This window comes from Alligator mississippiensis, chromosome 2 (genome assembly GCF_030867095.1).
Source record: "Alligator mississippiensis isolate rAllMis1 chromosome 2, rAllMis1, whole genome shotgun sequence".
Lineage (NCBI taxonomy): Eukaryota > Metazoa > Chordata > Crocodylia > Alligatoridae > Alligator > Alligator mississippiensis.
Genome location: NC_081825.1, coordinates 230,232,955 through 230,253,792, shown reverse-complemented (window position 1 = coordinate 230,253,792; position 20,838 = coordinate 230,232,955). Strand labels below are relative to the sequence as shown.

General features: G+C 42.0%; 1 protein-coding gene across 15 annotated transcripts in view; it reads right to left on the bottom strand.

Annotated features, from left to right (window-relative positions):
* The window catches only part of GPHN (gephyrin), a 631,726-nt gene that overhangs the window by 216,209 nt on the left and 394,679 nt on the right, over nucleotides 1–20,838 (bottom strand). For 14 of the 15 annotated variants that reach the window (XM_059722870.1, XM_059722873.1, XM_059722869.1 and 11 more), the window contains one exon: nucleotides 4,463–4,557. The exons of the other annotated variant lie outside the window; for it this stretch is intronic. In XM_059722870.1, coding sequence (XP_059578853.1) covers nucleotides 4,463–4,557 — 95 coding nt within the window. The remainder of the gene's footprint in view (nucleotides 1–4,462; nucleotides 4,558–20,838) is intronic. 15 annotated transcript variants of the gene reach the window in all.

Here is a 20,838-nt window from a genome sequence, read left to right as displayed (position 1 = left end):
GGGAAAATGGGTCCAAGCCTGACATTTATCACACCTCCATTCTCTTCAAAACAGGCTTCTTCTTCTTTGTTTAAATCAGAGGGTTGCAGTAAGTCAGACACCTGTCAAGAGTAACACTGGAACAGATCAGATATACTTTATTTTTTACTGGGTGCTTGTTAAGACATGCACTCAACTCCCATGTTGCAAAGGGTTTACCGAGCGGGGAAAATGTACCATGATGATTCTGGAGTATTCAACTGCAAGCACCAGCAGTAGTTGTAAACCAATCAGGATTTGAGGTGTCTTCAAAATCAATAAACACCTGAGATTGTGTGCCAAAGAAGATATCATCAGTGCAGATGAGTTTATGGGATAGTTTCACACAAATCATTATTTATAAATTAAAATAAAAGAGTTAGAGCTGGTAAAGAACCTTGAAGAAGACCATTCAAGTTGGCTTTTCCAGTAAATGGTTGTTTCACTCATGAGGACTGTGAAATGGCATTTGTGCAAAAGAAGTTCCAAACTAACTAAGGAGTATTTAGAGAGTTTAATTAGCTGTCCACTATACTATATTATGTTGGTGGTAGAAGTCAAATAGAGGAAGGAACTGGCAATCTTCAACTTTTTCTGATACTTTCTGTGTCAGTTATCAATGTAAAAACTTGATCATATGTGCTATCACAACAATGAAGACTAGCTAACTCTATAGTTAAAAGGTTGTCACCTCTTGGAATGTTTTATCTTCCAAAGGATCTTGCTAGTACCTTGCAGCAAACACTGAGCAGCAATGTAAAGTGTTATCACACTGTAGAACATGGATCTTTGCCTCTTATCCGGGCAATGATTTTCAATTTTGCTGTGACTTAGGAAGTTTTCCTTGAAAGGATTCTTGCAGAGAGTACAATAATAAAGATGCTTCAAGAATTCATATGAAATACTGTCATCCCTTAGGGTGGTACCAATTTTCAGATCCATCAGGTCACCAAATTCCACAATAATCATAATGGCTTTTAGACACTTTTGGTAGACTCTTTTTAAAGGAATTGTTGCCATTGACTGAGCATCTTGCTCAAGACAGCCTTTCTGACTTTAAGTAGATGAGTTGTAACCTGGCTTGCATGACTGCAAAGTGACTCTGAATTAGAGTTCTCTGGGTAATTAACAAACCAACAAATAACATTCCAGATTTTCTAGTTTCTTCTTGTAAAGTCTAGATTGGATGTTACTTTTTCTGAGCAGGTGCAACAGGCAGATATTTTGGCCCCTATCGGATGACCCACATACACTGGATGTAATTTGTTTAGGATGGACACATGCACAGCTTTAAACAAGGTGTCACAGAATCCACAGTAAACTTCCTTAATGGAAACAAGGAAGGATAAATCATAACTGTAGATTCTGAAGTGTCATACCAGGCACACCAGCTGGCTTTTAGAAGATACCTCTAAGGTGTTGAAGAACTTTTACAAAATGGAAAGCCAAAAAAATCAATTATGATCAGTGTTGACTATAACAGAAATCATCAAGAATAGTACATGAAGCTGGATGGGGGGGCCTTCAGCTGAGATGATCCATAGAAGTTAGGATAGAAATCACATAACAGTCTTGCTGATTGAAATGTACCATATTGCTTGCGATCATGGATAGCACAAGATAATCATATAAAGCACAATCTTCCCTTCCAGGTTTGATTTATTGTATCTCCATTCCATGTTATGGTTACTAAAGCCACCATATTAAGTCAGGAAATCAACATGTTAAACTCCATGTTCCAAATGAAGTAACTCTTTGTCTTTTCAGTTATAACCAGTTGAGGGCTCAAAACTTATAATTATACAGAAAAGCTGCATTAAAGAATTGCAATTCTTTAATGGTATAAAGAATCATGACCTTCACTTCTTGTCTTGTTCAAAAGACAGTACCTTAAACATAACATACCCTATCATAATGTTGGAGCATATAAGAAAATGATTCATCAATGTAACTTTCTGAAATAATGGAAATTGATAGTGTAATTAAGATTCTCCTACATCTGTGAACCAGAAGAGCTATGGAAAGCCACTTGATACCCCCAGAGCAGCATAGCTGTTTTTTAGCTGATCAGGGGCATCTGAGCCTGCAAGATGTATTAAAAACCAAGACAGCATTAACAGGAAACAGAAATAAAAAAAGTTACCACTGATATGGACTTCATGTTTTGTAAAAGATTTCATTTTAAAAGGTTTTATAAGAAGTCTGTCTTGTTTCTCAAAATTATGTGAAAGGCTTGAAAGATCAAATGTCTCAGGTACTTTTCCTCCTGTTTACTAATCTCTCTAATTAGGACTTGAATTGGGTGAGGGACTGACAGGAACAGAAGAGAGAACCGTCATCTGTTTTGAAAAATTAAATACGATAACTCTTTAGACAATTTTGCCTATGGATTCAGAAGACAGGTGTGCTCCATTGTTCTACTGAACATTCACCATCACATGCCTGGTTTCAGCCATATGAGCTGTGTGACTCACCAAAACAAGGCTGGCTGTACAAAGTCAATCCTAATCCCCACTATAATCAGCTGACACAGTGGAGCTAGAGCAGGGGTTTTCAAACTTTTGAACAAGTGTACTCCTTTTATCTCAAAGTTTCAGCTCACGTACCCTTTTATATTAAAATTATTGGGGGGGGTTGAGTGCACGCGCCCCCCTAGCAGGTAAGTCTGCAGGAGAGGGGAAAGGGCTGTGAGGGGGCACAGATTGAGGCCCCCGCAGTGAGGGAGGGAGTGGGGCACAGACAGGGACAGGGGCTGGGGTGAATGGGGCTCTGGCCAGGCCAGGTTGTGGGACAATCAGATCCTAGGCGGCTCGTCCAAGAGCACAGGGGGGACTCCTGCCACTGTGCGAACCCCAGCAGAGGCCTGGGGGGCATGTGCACCCCCCCCGGATCTGTGCACAGGGCAGAGGCATCTGCCACTACACGCTGGGCTTTGCGCACTGGTGCAGCTGCCTTGGGAAGAGTGTGACACTATGTGCATCCCACTCCCAGGCAGGCGGAGGGCACAGCGCAGCCTAGTGGTGGCATGTGGAGTCACACTGTTCCTGGAGCAACAGCAGCGGCGCACAAAGCCCAGCACGCAGCAGCAACTGCCGCTGCCCCACACACAGATCAGGGAGGCATGTGCCCCCCAGGCCTCTGCTGGGATGCATGCAGTGGCGGAAGCCCCCATGTATGCCATATGACCATTTTAAGTACCCCTAGGGGTATGCCTACCCCCCGGTTGACAACCACCAAGCTAGAGAATTCCCTTGATCCCCTGTATTTTGTGTGTGACTGATAATGGAGAATTCTCTCCCCTGGGGCCCTATAAATACATACTATGATGTATGGGTAATGGCACATCAGATATGGAAATAAAAACACTTGGCATTTTCAAGTGTTAGCTGAAAGATGTTAACGAGGAGAATGTTGCACTTACACTTGCACACTATGGTACTAAGTTTTCAAACAGAAACTGTCAAATTACTATGACCCTCAGTCTAATCTTCTTTAAAAGAGTGCAAGCTTTTAAGTAAGAATTATCTTGTATTATCAAAATCCCTCCAGTATTATTATTTTATTATTAGATCCATCACTGTCACTGAGAATAAAGATACAGAAGCCACTGTTTCTCAGCTGACCCCCAATATTTTTGCTTTGCTTTTTAAAATGGCAGATAAATAGCAAGCATAACTTAATTAACCCAAATATATCTATTCTACTTAAATGTCTCTGACAGTAGATAGATTCAGCCATGATACTAAGGACCTCAAGTGCATAACTAGAATAAACCATATTGATATGTCTATCCTAAATTGGGCACAGAAGCACAGAATGACTGGAGAAGACACTGACTGAAGAAGACACCAAAAGAATGAAAATATTGTCTGTCACTAGACAGTAAATAACAAAAATTAAGAGTTAAAGTATAAAAATCCCCAGAAATGTGATCTCACTTTTCACTTTCAATGTTTTCTCATGGATGTTCTTTGCTAATGTTAGAAGTTACATCATTGTGATTTCTTAGTTGGTCTAATAAAAGGTATCATCTCTGAACCAAGAGTTCTAGAGTTTTGCACCATCAAAATACTGTACTTCCACTTAGCCAGAATTTTTTTTATCCCAAAGGAAACTTCAGCACTTTTCAAGCTACATAAAAGGAACTCAAATGCAACTGCACACAGGTGGAATCAGACAGCTGTTTAACAGAATACAATCAAACTATAAACAATTTGGCATGGAAGGTACAGAAGAATACAGTATCCAGTGGAAACTGTGAGGGGTATTTAACAATGCAGAATGCAATTGCTAGAGTTGGACTGTGACCATCTCACTGAGGCAAGACCCCTACCAATTCTGGAGAAAAGTGACAAGCATTAGTTCTTTACTATGCAGCCATTCCACCAGCTTGAATACTTCAAGTCAAATAGTTCTCTTCTTACTTTGTTGGTAACATTCTTACCTAGAGAGCATGCCCAGAGGAGTAACATTAAGTGATCCCATCAGCATTGCCAGGGCCATCCCTGGGGCCTCTCGCTCTATTACTTCTTTAGTGGCCTGTAATCAAAGATTAAACAGCAGACTGAGTAAAAACAACAAAAAGAAAGAAAAATAAATGTGAAACTGGCTAAAATTTGTAAACGAACATTTCTCTTTTTCTCAAAAGTGATCAGCCTAAAAGTTTCATCTGGGGGCATTATAAGATCAGAAATCTTCCTTCCCCTCATACGGAAACTGGATTCTGAAACTCATCTCTAATGAAAATGCTCTTGCTTGTGGAAAGTAAACCATTGAAAATCAGTGTTAGCATTAGTGCAGAGACCCATTCAGAGACTCCTGAAAGCTGGGTGTTTTGGGAATGGTACGTTTGCAGGAACCATTAAGCATCACTGCAAGAGAGCTGTGAGAACTCCCTCTACCGAGAATGAAACAGCACATGGCAACTAAGCAAGTAGACAACTAACTGTAACTGCTGTCTCCTTTTCATCATGCACAGTTTCCATTCAACTTTTCTTGGGCATGTGAAAGTTAAAACAATTTGCACAGGAGGCAGGGAAAGGAACTTGCTAAGTGAAGCCCATGTGACAGACAAGAAAGTAGTGAAAATGGTAATGATAATGGCTTGAGGTGGTAAGGGTGAGAAGGAAGGCTGCAGCCTTCCTTTTCAATTATGTCAGCCAAGGGGTGGCTCTAAACAAGCTGGTGACTTGTGTTCATAGTCAGTTCACACGCAGTGGGAATCAGCAAGCTGGGAGAGCACAGTCAGAAAATGCATAGGGTTTTTTTTTGTATAAGGAATGGGGAGAGGAATTATTTTCCTGGCATTTGCAGACACTTTAGCAGGTACTTCATAAAACAGGATTTTACTTACTGGATTACACCATCTGTTCTAATCTCTAAACTCTAGCATTGGCTAATACCTGACATTTCAAAAGGGAAGGTTAAACTCCCTTCTCCCCTGCTCCCATAATGCACCTAATATTACAGATGCTTTATAGCAGGAAGGAATCCTCCTGATGCTTGCAGGAGCCAGTTTATGATCTGAGCTCTGATACTGGATTATTGTTTTTACCTGGTATAATTAAAAAACTAACAACTCATAGCATTTCTAGACTGAATTTTCAAAAACTGATCAGTAGTATGACTTGATACTGCAGTGATCAGTAGAGGTGGTAAGGAAGGGGAAAAAAAAAGCCTTCCTTGAACACAAAGGGCTCTTTTAATCGACTAAACTCACTTTACATAATATTTTTCAGTTGGACCCATTAAGATAATGGAAATAAAAAACATAGGCTAAGAACTATTGTAAGGTAAAGACATTATACATCCATTGTATGTATACAGCACGTTTCATTCAGAAGAGCCTGACCTGGAGGTGCTTTACAAGTTTTTGGGGCAATTGCTCCATTGTAACAAACCCTCTGGCAGTAGTAAGCAGTACAGAACTGCAGTGATCCAGTAAGACAGGGGTGGGCAATTATTTGGGCTGGAGGGCCACGTAAGGTGTTGTATGGGCTGGGTGGGGAGGGTGCTGACTCGGCCTGGTGCTGTAGGGAAGAGGGGGAAATCTGACTTGGCCTGACGTGGAGGGGTGGGGTGCTGTCCCAGCCTGGAGCCTGGGGAGGGGCAGGGTGATGGGGCAGGGTAGGGTGAGGGGCAAATAATCCTATCTGGCCCAAGGCCCATCTGCCCCCCTCTTACCACCAGGGAGCTGGACAAAGTAGGAGAGCAGGGTCTCCATGGAGAGTGGCCAGGACCCCTGTGGTTAGGGTGCGCTTGAACAGGTGGATGGGATGGGGCCACAGGAGGGTGAGGACCAGTGTTTGGGAGTAGGATGGGTGAGCAGGAGGGTGACAGTGTGGGGACAGGGCCTGGGGCAGAGCCATGATCCACTCCCCGCACATCCCTGCAATGAACACTGGTTCCATGGGCAGAGATGTGTGGGGAGTGGATTGTGGCTCTGCCCCACAATCCCAGCCCCAGCTAGTCCATCCCACTCCCAGATGCCACTCCCTGCCTGCCCGCAGCCCCATCCCATCTACCTGGCCAAGCATGTTGTGCTCACAAGGGTCCCAGGCCAGTCTCCATGGAGACCCCCCCCCCCCCAATTCTGTCTGGTGCTCCTGGTGGTGGTGGCAGGCAGAGGGACTGGGTTGCCCAGGCAGCAGGGCTGGGTCCAGCAGTGGTGGTGACAAAGGCAGTGGCAGTGGCTGCCAGTAAGCTGAGTCTAGCTGCTGTGCTGGCCCTGCCCTGTGCACCTGGGGGCAGCACAACCAGCCGCAAGTGCCACGTCCCCGGCTGCTCCCACAAGCCTGGGCCAGGGGGGACCAATGGACCCACCAAGAGCCCGACAGAATTTCTTGGCAGGCCGAACCTGACCCACGGGTTGTATTTTGTCTACCCCTGCAGTAAAGACCCCAGGAGGTGATATGATCCAGGAGGGTACAGTGGTTCTATACTGCTGTGCCATGTGGCTATTGCCTTTTTCTTGAAACCTTACCTCCCAATAGCATGAGAATTTCATTTATTAAAGTAACATTTTGGCTTTACAATTATTAAAAATTTACAAACAATAAATTGCAGGTGGTTTGTATTTACCTTGTTTGTGTTTGAGACTTTAGGTTTTGAATTTTCAGGCTTTTGTCAGCAGCCCCATAGACAATCTCATTAATTCAGGGGACTTGTCTGGAACAGGTTGGCATTAATGGTATCTCAATCCGAGGCCAGGAACTTAGCTAGTACCTCACTCAGTGTGGGTGCTATATGCTTTACCTATCGCCATCTCCCATACCCATAGTCTTTGGTTAATGAAAAATGCATTATTAGCTGAGAGGTACGTACACTAAGGGAAAGGCAAGGACTGCCTTTCCTTCAACTAGTGGCACAAAGGAAGAGTGAAATAAACGTTGAAAACACAGTCCCTATAGTAATTTAACTTCTTACAGTTTCAGCTATTAGACACAGTACAGATGTTACAGTTCCTAAAAAGAAAATAGGAACTGGGAGGAACACTGTTGATATTAGGAACACTTTGTATTTATTTTGCAGTATTAATCAAAAGATCTCAAAACACTTTGCAAACATGAATTCTCTCTCATATTACCTTTGAAAATGAAAGTACATTCCCAATCTTAAAAAAGAGAAAACTGAATCAGAGAAGTTAAGTGGATCGTGCAAGGTCACAAAGTAAACTGGAGGTCCCAAGAAAATAATGCACTGTCCTATCTGCAAATCCCTTGACACGATATTTTTCAGGTAGCAGTGGTCAAAAAAAAAGAATATTCATATTATGTTAGCCTTATTTTCTTGTATTGTCACTAGCAACATAACATTTTCTAGAGGCAAATATTAATATTTTAATATCCTATATTAATAAGATATAGCCGCTAAGTAAAACCTCCAATTTTTATTAAGATACAAAATGTTCTGCGTGTTCAGTACTGGACAAGGGGAAATCTGGCTTATGCTAAATCAAAGAAATTAATGCAGTAGCAGGAAACATTTTTCTCCAGATCATGCATGCTGTACGTGGCATACACTATCTCCCATCTTTAGTTTAGAAAGCAAAAAGGTATATAAATGGAGCCTCACATCTGCATCACTGAGAAAAGGAAATTGCAAGACATGCTCTGGAAAAAAACCAGTATGTGGACAAAACTCAAATCTTGATGCTGAATGAGATGTTCTGCCAAAAATATACCTGGTGAGATATTAAGTTATCAATTACACATTAAAATACTGGAGAGAATCCAAGAGACCTACTATTCCACAGCAGAAAAAATATTTTACCGCAGTGTTGGAACAAGTTACTGAAATTTCACCTTGCCAAAAATGACGAAAGTAGGTAGTCTACTCACTCACACATGTACACAATCACACACATACAGAAAAATCACACACCTGCCTGTATGCTCTTTACCCATATGCATTTTACCTTCACTTAAAAAAATACTTTCTATGTTACTTAAAACTAGTTTTAAACATAATTTACATTTTGAAACCCATTTTTACTCTTCAGCAGAGGATGTCATTAGTTAAAATTCTCAAGAGCTTCAAAGATAGTGCAAGATACAGAGGAGTTCCATAAACAATGATCTTGCAAGCCCAGGGAGATCTGCAGTGAAATTCAAACCTATTCTTTTAACTGCACAAGAAAAATGACCTTGACAAAAGTCATTGCCAGTAGGCAATGAGATTATTAAATATGTACAGATGACACAATAGCAAAATCTGAAAGGGCAAAAGTCCAGACAAGCTGTATGACCCTCAATATAAGACACTAAATATACTGCTTTCTCAGTATATATGCTTTCATTTATTATTACAGGCAGACTCTGTGAAGTGGGGAGCACTGCCTGTTCTCACACTTGCAGCTTGGCTGGATGATTTAATCAAAATGGCTGCTGCTAACTTACATTCTTTACAGTGCCATCAGCTACTAAATCAGGCACTGGAGACTGCACTTTTGGGAGGTCCTTAAATAACAAGCAAATAAGCGTGCAGTATACAGGGATTGCAGTTTTCCTGAAACTGGGAAGCATGCAGTTTACTAGTCACATGCAAATTAATTAAATTAGTTGGGACTGATGGTTTGCCTATTATTTGTGGTCATCTGCAACACTCCATCTTCAACCAGTTATTTTCTGTAGTGTTTTTAACCAGCTTTTTAAATAATTTCTTTGTAAAATGGAACAGAAGGAAGAGAAATGCTAATTTAATATTTATATCTGTGCCCAGCTCAGAAGCTAACAGACAGGTACATTTAATGACCTGCATACAAATTGTTAAGGAAATACAATGCTTCAGCTTCTTTGTATTGCACCAAAACTAGAGGTGTGGCAAGGCAGTTAAACACCATGTGATGAATGCTTTAGATTACTACTATTACCATTCCTGAAAGATCAGCATTTGACCCAATTCATTTTATTATATCAGAATTCACTTTTCTTTCTTGGCCTGACAGAATTGGAGATGTTGCTTTTGGGAAAAATCTACTGGAAAAGAATATATGAGCATATTAACATTAGAAAAAAAATATTATCCATACTACAGCAGCAGGCACAAATGGTACACTAGCCCTGTCACTAATCTACTCAAGTAGACAGTGCTTATGTTTTACCAGGTCACCAAATTGCTAACTGTCATGATTTATTCTGAGTCTTGCAATATTTGTGGTTTCAATGTTAACACATTCCATGATCTCAAGATTGCTGGCATCAAACTCTTGATTTTTCTCTTATTTACATAGTTAGTGGTATGTTCAATGAAATTAAAGACAAACTGCCCCCAGTCAAGATGACCACTGTTTTTTAGTTGTTTGTATATGGCAGTAAAGCTGGCCATATTGAAAATGGCCACCAGCTCCCATTGTTATCAATAGGACAAGATAGTCACCAGAGACAGGTGACTATTACCCAATGGTCAGGGAAATGTACTAGAAAATATGGGGAGGAAAAGGCATGTGAGAAGGAGGAGGAAGAATAGAGGAGGAAGAATAAAGAGATACAAGAGAAACAAAGGTTTACATCATAAACAGATGTGCTGGGAAAACAGGAGAAGATAGAGGGAAAGGTAAGGTATTCTGAGTGTGTAGGTGTGAGACAATGATGGTCAAATGAAATACAAATGGGAAAGTGGAGACAGGGAGTTCTGGGGAATGTGTGGTATAGAAAAAAGTGAGGGGAATAAAGAAGAAATACAGAGGGAAGCAGAGGGTGCAGGAATATGTGTGGAGTAGAAGGAAAGTGAAAGGAGACAGTGGAACATACAGACCAGGTCCAGTCGCTGCTTGTCTTGAATTTCACAGAACAGTTCTAACTTTTTTAAGGAATGTTCCACAACCAGCAAAGCTACTATTTGGGAAGGCAAAGGTCCTGGTTTTGAGTGACAGCAGCCCCATGGAGTTTCAGGCTTGTGTTGGCATGGAGCTAGCAGAAGCCTTGGGAGGCACATAGGCTGGATGCAAACATGCAAGCACATGTGGTTTGTGGTGTGCAAAGCTTTTTGCAGCACCACAAATTGGACTTTTTGCATGTAAAACCGTGCGTGGAGCTGCTAATTTGCAGTGCTGGGGCAAAATTTGCTACTGGGATTTCTTGGTAGCTACAAATATCCTGGGGAAAAAAGCGGCACAAAGCACACCAAAGTGCTATGGGCTGGGAAAAATGTGGAGACAGAGGAGTCCCCTGTCTCCTCTCCTGTTTCCATGCGCTGCTCCCCGGTCTCCACAGCAGAGCCCTCGCACTGAGGCACGCAGAGACAGGGGAGCAGCCAGCCCAGGGCTGCCTGCTCCTGTCTCAAGGCACATTGTGCCCCAGCTGGATGAGAGGCCCAATCTGGCACACAAACCAGCCCTAGGGTCATCGGCTGGCCCTGTGTGCCAGATCTAGTATGCAGGGCCAATGCTTTGTGGGTATCATATGCAGGGTGCACTCTGGACCAATCGTGCATGCCATGTGCAGTGCATGCCCTAGACCTAGCCCACATGCAGAGAGCAGTGTGCACACTTCGTGCATTGCGAGCAGAGTGCAACAGACTGACTTCATGCATCATCTGCAACATGGAGAGCTGGGGCTGGCACATGCTGCATGCGGCATGCAGGGCCGGTCAGAGACCCATAGACAGTGTATCTTCCACACCCCTGGTGTAAGAAAACCAGGAATGGCAAAGAGAAAAGCTACAGAGTAGGATAAAATAAAGGGAAGAGAAGGAAAATGTGACTGCAAATGAATTAAAGGTTTGGTCTGGGAAAACAATATCAGGGAACCCAGCTGAAAAGTGTGAATGGGAAGGAGGTTGAGTGGAGTAGGAATGGAGCGATACAAAATAGTGATGGGGGAGGAATAAAATGGTAGCCCCAGAAATAAGGAAAGGATAAACTGAGGCTGCTGTTTTTTTAATTTTTATTGCATGAAATATTCAGTATCCAGTAGAGGAGTCCACAGAATTTTTTGTGTACATTTCATTGTTATAAGTATAAATATAATAACAAATTTTCTCTCTAGTTTGAAGTCCCTTTCTTTTTTGAATGAGGGCAATATGCTGATAACCAAACTGGTCTATTTGGGGGCATCTGTGATGTAGCTGTGGTTGTTTGGCAGATGGCTTACTGCCAACTTGGCTTTAGAGTAGTCAGTAGATTACCCTGAGCTGTGGAAGCCCTAAAGGCAGCCTCTATGACAAGCATACACTGTAAACTGATTTTCTCAAAAGGCCAAATATTCCCCTTTTTGAAATGCTAAGAAAACTATGAGCTTTCTGTTCTAATCTTTAAATATAGGAGCATAACCTCTTACTTTGTTAATCACTTGTAACACTTTTGCATGTGTATACCACATCTGATATATTTTCTCTAATATTGGAAGGATATTTTTCTGTATTTCAGACTACTACACATTAAGAAATCAGGAAGACAATATATCTTAGGTGAGATTAAAATGGTCAGATGTCCCTGTGAGATATGTGAATGTGATGAATGTACATATGTGAATCTAAAATTACTTTCTGTGGAATCTGCTAATGGCAAGCTATGTATAGTTTTACTTTACGTTTTACAATATATTCCATGCTTGCCAGTCTGTCAGTATTCTTTCCCATGCTTGTTGTTACAGTCATTTATTTATGAATGCCTGGACAGACAGAACAGTGCCCTGGTAAACTTTATTTGTATTGCAATATTTGGTGTGCGGCTCTGCTAAAACATTTAATAAAGCTGTCATGTCCATGTACAATAATTTGAGAAAATTGTTTAATGAATTAATGTGCATATTTGCACATAATTTATGCTTTACAAATTATATAGATTTAGTGCTGGGAACACATATGAGCTTCTTTGATCTCTGCAGATGGGCCTTGCCTCAGAAATAACAACAGAGTCCACAGAGGTTCAGAAGTAGGGGTGCGCAAAACAGGCCCTATTTGATTCGGATTTGGCCCGAATCAGGGACAGTGATCTGATTACTTGATTTGGATCATTGTCGCTGGGAGCGGGGGAGAGACCGGGGCTGTGCTGCCTCAGGCCCCTCCCCCACCCGCTCCGAGGTGCGCCTACATGCGCCGATGCGGAGCTGATACCGGAGCCCGGTGCAGCTGTTTGGAGCCTCCTGGCTGCAGCCGACCCTGGCTCTGGGGAGCTGCTGCCAGCTGGGATCCCAGGCTGTTCCCAGAAGGCAGCTGGGACACTGCAAGCCCTGCTCGGAGCAGCCCGGGCGTCAGCAGCTACCTGGAGCCTGGGTAGCTGCTGGCAGCCACAGAGCCTGGGCTGTGGGGCAGGGACTTTGGGTGGGGGGCAAGAGGCAGTATGGCTGGGGGGGCAGGGGCTTTGGGTGGGGGGCATGGGGCAGTAGGGCTGGGGGACAGGGGGCAGTAGGGCTGTGGGGCAGGGGCTTTGGGTGGGGGGCAAGGGGCAGTAGGGCTGGGGGGACAGGGGCTTTGGGTGGGGGGCATGGGGCAGTAGGGCTGGGGGACAGGGGGCAGTAGGGCTGGGGGGCAAGGGCTTTGGGTGGGGGGCAGGGGGCAGTAGGGATGGGGGCAGGGGCTTTGAGTGGGGGGCAGGGGGCAGCAGGGCTGGGGGGCAGGGGCTTTGGGTGGGGGCAAGGGGCACAAGCAGGTCATCCTGCCATGTACCCCTTGCCCTCATTTTGTTTTTCTGCCATGCCAGCACTCTGGCACTTTCCGAGTTAGGCATTGTGATGTTTTTTGGCACTCTGGCCAAAATGTTGCCTACCCCTGAACTAGAGAGTTAGGATGGACCTAGCATCCAGTAAGTGTTGGAGGTGTTCAACAACAGGATGTAAAAAGTAGGCTAGATCCCAGACTGAGAGGTTATTCACAGAAATGAAACGGTCATCCATTTTTAATCCATTCTACTAACACAACAGTAATATCAAGGTATCCTGAATTAAAGTAATTTTCTAGAGAACATTTCTTGGCAATATCCAAAACAAGATAATTACAAGCATAAATCCTATTCTCTATATGAATTTCTCTTTGACTAGCACCTTTTAAGTAATATGGCATTTCTACTACTAGTTTTACTGCAACTGATCTTCTGCCCTTATGTATACTTGCTATATTACAAGGCATTTAATTGTCTACTGAATGTATTGAATCCAAACTGTCAAGGTGACAAGAAAAGGTGACAATATGTCTCAGGTTAGAGGAAAAAATATGTTAGTTTAGTATGCTCATGGAAAAAGAAAAAGAAAATCCCACAGAATCTGTAATCTAGAGGGCAAAACAGGCTATGAAAAAGATTCCTTGGTTTGTCCTTATTGATTTTATGTCTTAATATCTTTGTTACATGTTGGTGCTGAGTTCTGTTTCAAGAGCCAGTGAGAGACCAAAGACACTGCATTAGTGAACAAGTTGAAAGGCACAGTTTTAAAAGGAATTCTCTCTGTAGCCATGGCTTTACATTTATTTAGCTGTGCTGTACAGTTAGGAGGTGTACCTGGGATTGGTGATGCTTCATCGTCATAGTAATGCCTTAGTCCCCACTGACAGTAAAAGCTATCTGTGCATTAGGATTCAAGAAACAACTATTGGAAGCTATCATTATGTATTTATATCAATTTTCATTTAAAAATGAAATCCACAGACTAGTGTCATTTCAGCATCAATACTATGCTCCCACTGACAAGAATTATAGAACATCTCAGTCCAGACCTGGAGTTTCCTATGTCCTTATATACATTGAATACACGATGACCAAGATTTCCAATAAAATGTAATGGTCTACAGAGCACATTAATAACAGACCTTCCTAGTCACCTTATCCATGGAGGAAGCAAAATTATTGTAGGAATGAACAGCATCTGATTAATTTCAATTCAGTGTTCCAGTTTGTCAACTCTTGGTGTGCATGTGCAATTCCCTTCACTCTGTCAATAAATTTCAATGAGAAGAATTGCACTATGCAAATTAACTTGGAGGAAATGGGATAGGTGGCTGAGCTACCTCTGGTATCATCATGGCACTAACATAAGAATGATCTGAGCTCTGACTATAATAGGTTAGGAACAACAGTTATTAATAACTTTGTTTCATTTCATCCTCATTTCTTCAAATGTATCCTATTAGCAAGCTCTCAATTTGTTTTTAACTAAATGGAAAGAGGAATATTAACAAGTTATGAGTTAATTGCATGGTACCAAAAAAAGAGTAAGATTTTCAACAACATTTCTCAAAGGGCTTGCTTTTTATCACTGTTAACAAACTATTAAAAATTTTTACTTTAAAACCCTGGCAGTTTAGAATTATATTATCTAAATTAGGGAGAATTATTATAAAAATACAATTTAAGAAGTTTGAATCCTAGCCTTTAGTAAAAAAAAAAAAAAAGTCAGAGGAAATGTAAGTATGGAGTTGTGATCAGATTCTCTGATTCACTTCATCAGATTTCTGTTAAATTTTTATTTAATCCTGCTTATGAATATTTGATTTGCATAAATATGAGGTGTCTGGTCTGTCTCCTTTCTGTAATACAAGTATTACTGAAATAATGATTTATGAATATTAGAATAATTGATATTTTGTAAGTACCACTACTAATAAACATTGAAGAATATGTTATTGCTAACAGGGCCATCCCTAGGTGGGGGCAAATCGGGGCGACCTCTCCAGGCCCCGCGCTTTGTGGGGGGGGGCCCCGTAGCAGTGGTGGTGTGGAGCTGGGCGGAGCAGCGGCTCCACATCCAGCTGCTTGCTACTGCCCCTCCGCCGCCGATGCCACTGGTTGTATCGGCGGTGGCAGCTTCTTCAGGTCCGGGGCCTGGATTGGAGAGGGGACGGGGCCCTGCATGGGCTGATTTGCCCCGGGCCCTGCAGCCTGCTTGGGTCAGCTCTGATTGCTAACATTTGTTGTCCTATGACCCCAGTAAATTTATTTGCAAGACTGCAAGAAAATTTTACAAATTGTACATAGCTTTATTTCATTCCTGAGCCTATCCTTTATTGATACAGAAACAGTAATTTTGTTGGTTAAAAGCATAGAAAAAAGACAACAAATGCTTTTCTCTATTGCAGTGGGTGAGATGGGAATGGTTGAGGGAAAGATCCATACAGCCTGCCAGTTGCACCACATTATAGTATCTGTTAGAGTATAATATACAGCTTGAGAAATATGTACTAAGCCAGCATTAAGAAGCACAGTGTTTGCAGAAGGAAATGGGTTAAGAGGATTTGCTTATAACAGACAGCTAAAGAGAGTTAGGGTGCCTATAGACATGCCTAGAGGCTGCTCTGATGCACTGTAATTACAGTGCATCAGAGCAGACTCAATTAAGTGAGCATGATAATTAGCATGCTCCAGCCAGCCTCTGTGTCTCGTGTATCAGCATCCAATGAGCTTTAGTTAAAGTGCACTCCCGCCATTTTGAAGTACAGAGACACTAATACACGAGATGTTGCAGCGCTTTAATTAGAGTGGCTCTCGGAGCTGCTTTAATTAAAACGCCTCCCCCCAAACCCCAGAGCACGTGTAAAAACACCCTTAGACCCTAGCCACCAAACTTGAATCAGAGAAAAGGGTCACATGGAAACCCTTTTGTCTCAGGATTATTCTTCCACTCACAAAGTGATGCATTTCCTGTCTCAGAGCACCACTTTATGGCAGACTGACTCCACAAGCCCCTAACTTCTTAAGAAAAATTATTCTGATTTCAAGATGATGAAAGGGAAAGGCAGTGATGCAACTTTTGTATCACAGAAACTCACGTTTAAAATTTTATTGTATCTTTATTTTCTTACCCTCTCCATGTTTCTTCAATTGCTTTATAGAACTCAATATTTTATCTGAATTTAGATCCACTATTCATCTTGACTCTTAAAAGATATTTTTTTAGTCTGTTCAAATGTCTGAATTGTTAAAGTGCAAATTTAGTTCACTTCGTAGGAAATTCCTTAGAGATTTAGTAGCAAAGGCATAAAAAGAGGTTAAAATGACATAGGTTATCTGATCCTTTCCTTGTGTTCTGCTTTCCCATTAAAGGTATTGTTAGCTGTGACAAATGCAGACAAGAGAAGATAATGGAAGAGTGAAATTTACAGGGTTAGAAAAATATAAGGTCAGTGGGGTTTCTCTGAAAGAAATAGCACAGAGAACAATCATAATCAGATGGGAAGGAAATTTTATAGAATTTGTAGTTCAGATTCTTGCTGGAAAAGGAGAGAAAAGAGCAACTCATGTGTCAAAGACTAAAGGGAATCCACCCCTTCCTGGAACTGTTGCAAAAGAATACTGTGAACTCACAGAACTCAGATATTATAAAAAAGCATGCTAGGGAAGTTGAATGAAAGTCCCAAGTTGTTTTAGACATAAGCAGTATGCTTCAGGTAGGTTGAAACTCTTCTTAGAGTGAAGTTCTTTGGGCAGGGGGTAAGCGTATATGCACATGCACATAAATGTGTGGGAAAGGAGACTCATGGTATGGACAAAAGTACAGCTGGAGCAACTTCAAAAGACGAGGCGGGGGAAGCTGTTACTTTGGAGTGCGCAGCATCTGTTATGCTGTAACTGACTGTTACATGTGCACGATCTTGTAGCAGTTTAAGTGAGCTGCGGCTAAGTACAGACATTCAAAAAGTACAAGGTGGAATCAATCTAAGTTACACGGTTTTCTGTAAGAGGCATAGTTTAGATTGGTTGTGAACAGAACACACATCTACCTTTCGTGGTGGGGGAGAGAGGTGGAAATCAGTCTCTGTGTACTGAACTTCTGTTCTGTTATAGATTTAGATCAGTTTCTAATCACTTATACTGGTAAAATATAATGCTTGTATCTGGCCTGAATGACTCCTTGTTAAAGTGGAAGTGGTTTTGCTCCCTTTGTATCACTACAGGCTCATGAACAGATTCTGTGGGGGCCCTTTTTTTTAAGTGTCTCCAACTTTACATTTGTCCACGTCCTCAATAGATGAGAATTCTTCTGAACGTGCTGTTACTACCAAGAAAAAACCCTCACTTACAACCATCTGCCAACCATAATCAGAACCAAAACTAAACAACACAATTAATGACATCTTGGCCCCACTGAACATAGGATTTCACCAGATTTACATAGCTTTACTAACTGAAAACCTCAGATAAGAAAATCAGTACTTCTGCAGATAGTAAACTGATGTACTGTGTGACATTTTCCAGCACTATGGACACTATACTGCCACTTCTTGTTCTGGTGCAGGACAGATAGAGGTGAAACACTCAGTACAAGACTGAGGGCCTTGTCAAATGTTCACTTGCAACAGTTACAAATCATTGGAATGCAATAACCTATTAAAGTTAATAAGTGCTAGGAGATAACCCTCACCTGAAAGGGAACAATTTTGCAGTGCCATGGGGGCACTTAACACATGCTAAACTTCTTGAACAAGGGTGCTTGCATTTTTTTTGCCCTTAGTAAGCAGTAAGCTGAATGCATGACACCCCTCAAGAGGCAATTCCAAATGATCTGTGGAGGCAGAGAAGAAGCAAGGAAAGAGCCATTTAGTTTTTTTAAACCTTTGGAGTGGTAATATGCATCCCAGAATTGTATGTTAGAGATGAGATACATAAGGCTAAAGATCTTCTGATATGTCACTTGGAATTCTACTATGAATGCAATGAACTTTATCATTTATGAGGCATTCTGGCTCATAAAAAAATACATGTTCTGGTATGTGGTGCTCCAACTTAATCTGGTGAGAATTTCTACTCTCTTCAGATTACATTTCTGTATTAAAAATATGTCTGGCTGAAGTTTGTTCCATTCAATGCAAAGTAAGTTCTACCCTTGGGCTCCTGGAAAACTACCAACCAGAACCTTGAATAGATAAAATGTGAAGATTCTAGTCAAGTTGTCCATCCCCCTACACATGAAACTGGGTTATTTTGATCACTGGTGGCCTTGGATTTTTACAAAAGGAAAAGACCTAGTTTATAATTACATCCACACAACCAAACCAAGAGCCACAGTTCTAGCTTCAGTACCTTTTCTCAGTATGGTTGGCCCAAGCAAAAATGTTAAATCTTTCCTTGTGATTCACCCTCTTAAGGTTTAATTCTTTTGTGTTCCTACTACTAAGCCTTAGCTTCTAAGGCAGAAACTAGTTGAATTCACTTTGTTCTTAAGGTGCTCGATTTTTACAGGAAGCCTTAGCATGGAAGACTGCAGAAAGACCTGGATAGGTTGCAGGGGTGGGCTGACAAAAACAGGATGCGTTTCAATACGGACAATGCAGGGTGCTGCACTTGGGCAGTAGTAACCGGCAACACACTTATAAGATGGGAAACTCCCTTCTTGAGAGCACGGAGGCAGAAAGGGATCTTGGAGTCACCACTGACTCCAAGATGAACATGGGCCGACAATGCGAGGTCACGGTCGGCAGGGCTAACCGGACCCTATCGTGCATCCACAGGTGCATCTCAAGTAGGGCCAAGGAGGTGATCCTCCCCCTCTACGCGACACTGGTCAGGCCACAGCTGGAATACTGTGTCCAGTTCTGGGCGCCCCACTTCAAGAGGGATGTGGACAACATTGAGAGGGTCCAGAGGAGGGCCACCCGCATGATCCGGGGACAGCAGGGCAGACCCTACAGTGAGAGGCTACGGGACCTGAACCTGTTCAGCCTTCACAAGAGAAGGCTGAGGGGGGACCTGGTGACCGTCTATAAACTCACTAGGGGGGACCAGAAGGGTTTGGGGGAGACCTTGTTTCCCCCAGCGCCCCCCGGGATAACAGGAAATAACAGCCACAAGTTGTTGGAGAGTAGGTTCAGATTAGACATCCGTAGGAACTACTTCACAGTTAGGACGGCTAGGATCTGGAACCAACTTCCAAGGGAAGTGGTGCTGGCTCCTACTCTGGGGGCCTTTAAGAAGTGGCTCGATGCCTACCTGGCTGGGGTCATTTGAGCCCAGTTTTCCTCCTGCCCAGGCAGGGGATCGGACTTGAAGATCTACAAGGTCCCGTCCAACCCTACTTCTATGATTCTATGGTAGGTAGCAAGCCTGGCCCCATGCTATCTGTCATGTGCTATCCTCTGCCAAATAGACTTGTTCCCCTATGAATGGTCTAATTGGTTTCTTCATTCGTGATAGCACATTTCTCTTGCCATCTGAATTTTGGTGCTTCCCCCAAGAAAGGCAAATTCAAATTGATCAGTGTCAGATTAAAAATATAACCTACAGAAACCCCCCCTCAGAAAATGCAATTTCTAAACTGTGGGGGAGATGAATAGGTGTGATAATCTTTCAAGATTGTTATTATTATTTAGACTTATGTGCTGGCCTTCCCAATAAAGGCTCAGGGAGGCTTACAGTAATAGAACAAAATAACTCATAAAAGACAGTAGAATACTAAAATATAAAACTCCCTGAACTCTCAGCTTAACTTTGTTTGCTACATGCCTACCCAAACACGAAGGTTTTATGGCGTGTCTGGAAGATATCCGGGCTTGTGCTCTGGAGAGTCTCGGGGGGGGGGGGGGGGGTGACACAATAGACCAAAATCCCCATCTCAACAGGTAGGATTCTGGGCCTGCTTAAATAAAAATTTCATAGCAAAAAATATAAATTTACTTTTCTCTCTAGGCATTTGGTTTTACTCTTAGCTTAAGAATAGAACACAAACATCAGAAGAAAAATTCTTCTCAAACTTGGCTGTCCCTACAGTCTTTTCTGAAGGACATGCTTGTCCAAAACACCAGTGCCCTCCATGTCTAAGTGAAGCAACAATATATTTCATATGCTGTTTAAAAACAAACTCAATCCACTCGTTACGACTCAGCTGGGATTACACTGTACTATCAGGCCAATGTAATGTTGAGTTGTGTACAAAAGATTAATTCTGATATTTCTTAAGCTTTTCAGATACTGACTTTTCAGCCTTAATGTTCTCTAGTGTAGATTTCTTTTTGATAAAATACATGTGAACATCATGATTTTCATTAACCTATTTATATTAAAACAATCACAGCTGTAAAAGCAAAGCCTTGTATACTTTGAAGCAAGCTCAACCTTTACTGCTCATGTAATAGACTGAAAACCATGCAGCAGCTTTATTTTAAAAATAATCTTTCAAATGAATTCAGTGTCCTTGCATTTTCAATTTTCAGTATAATGATTTTTATGCTGAGAACACATAACTGGATCATAGATTTGTCTGGCAAAAGTGGGAACTTTTAAGACCTGCAGAGGCATTACAGGATTGTGAAATAAGTAGAGAGCAGTGTGTCAGTCCTCTTCTCTTTAGGGCTTAGGTACACTCATATCTCACATTTAAATTATTGCAATTATTCTGGGAAGCCCATTATCAGAATGATATTGGTAATTGGGAGTAGTTACAGAATGTCATCTGTAAT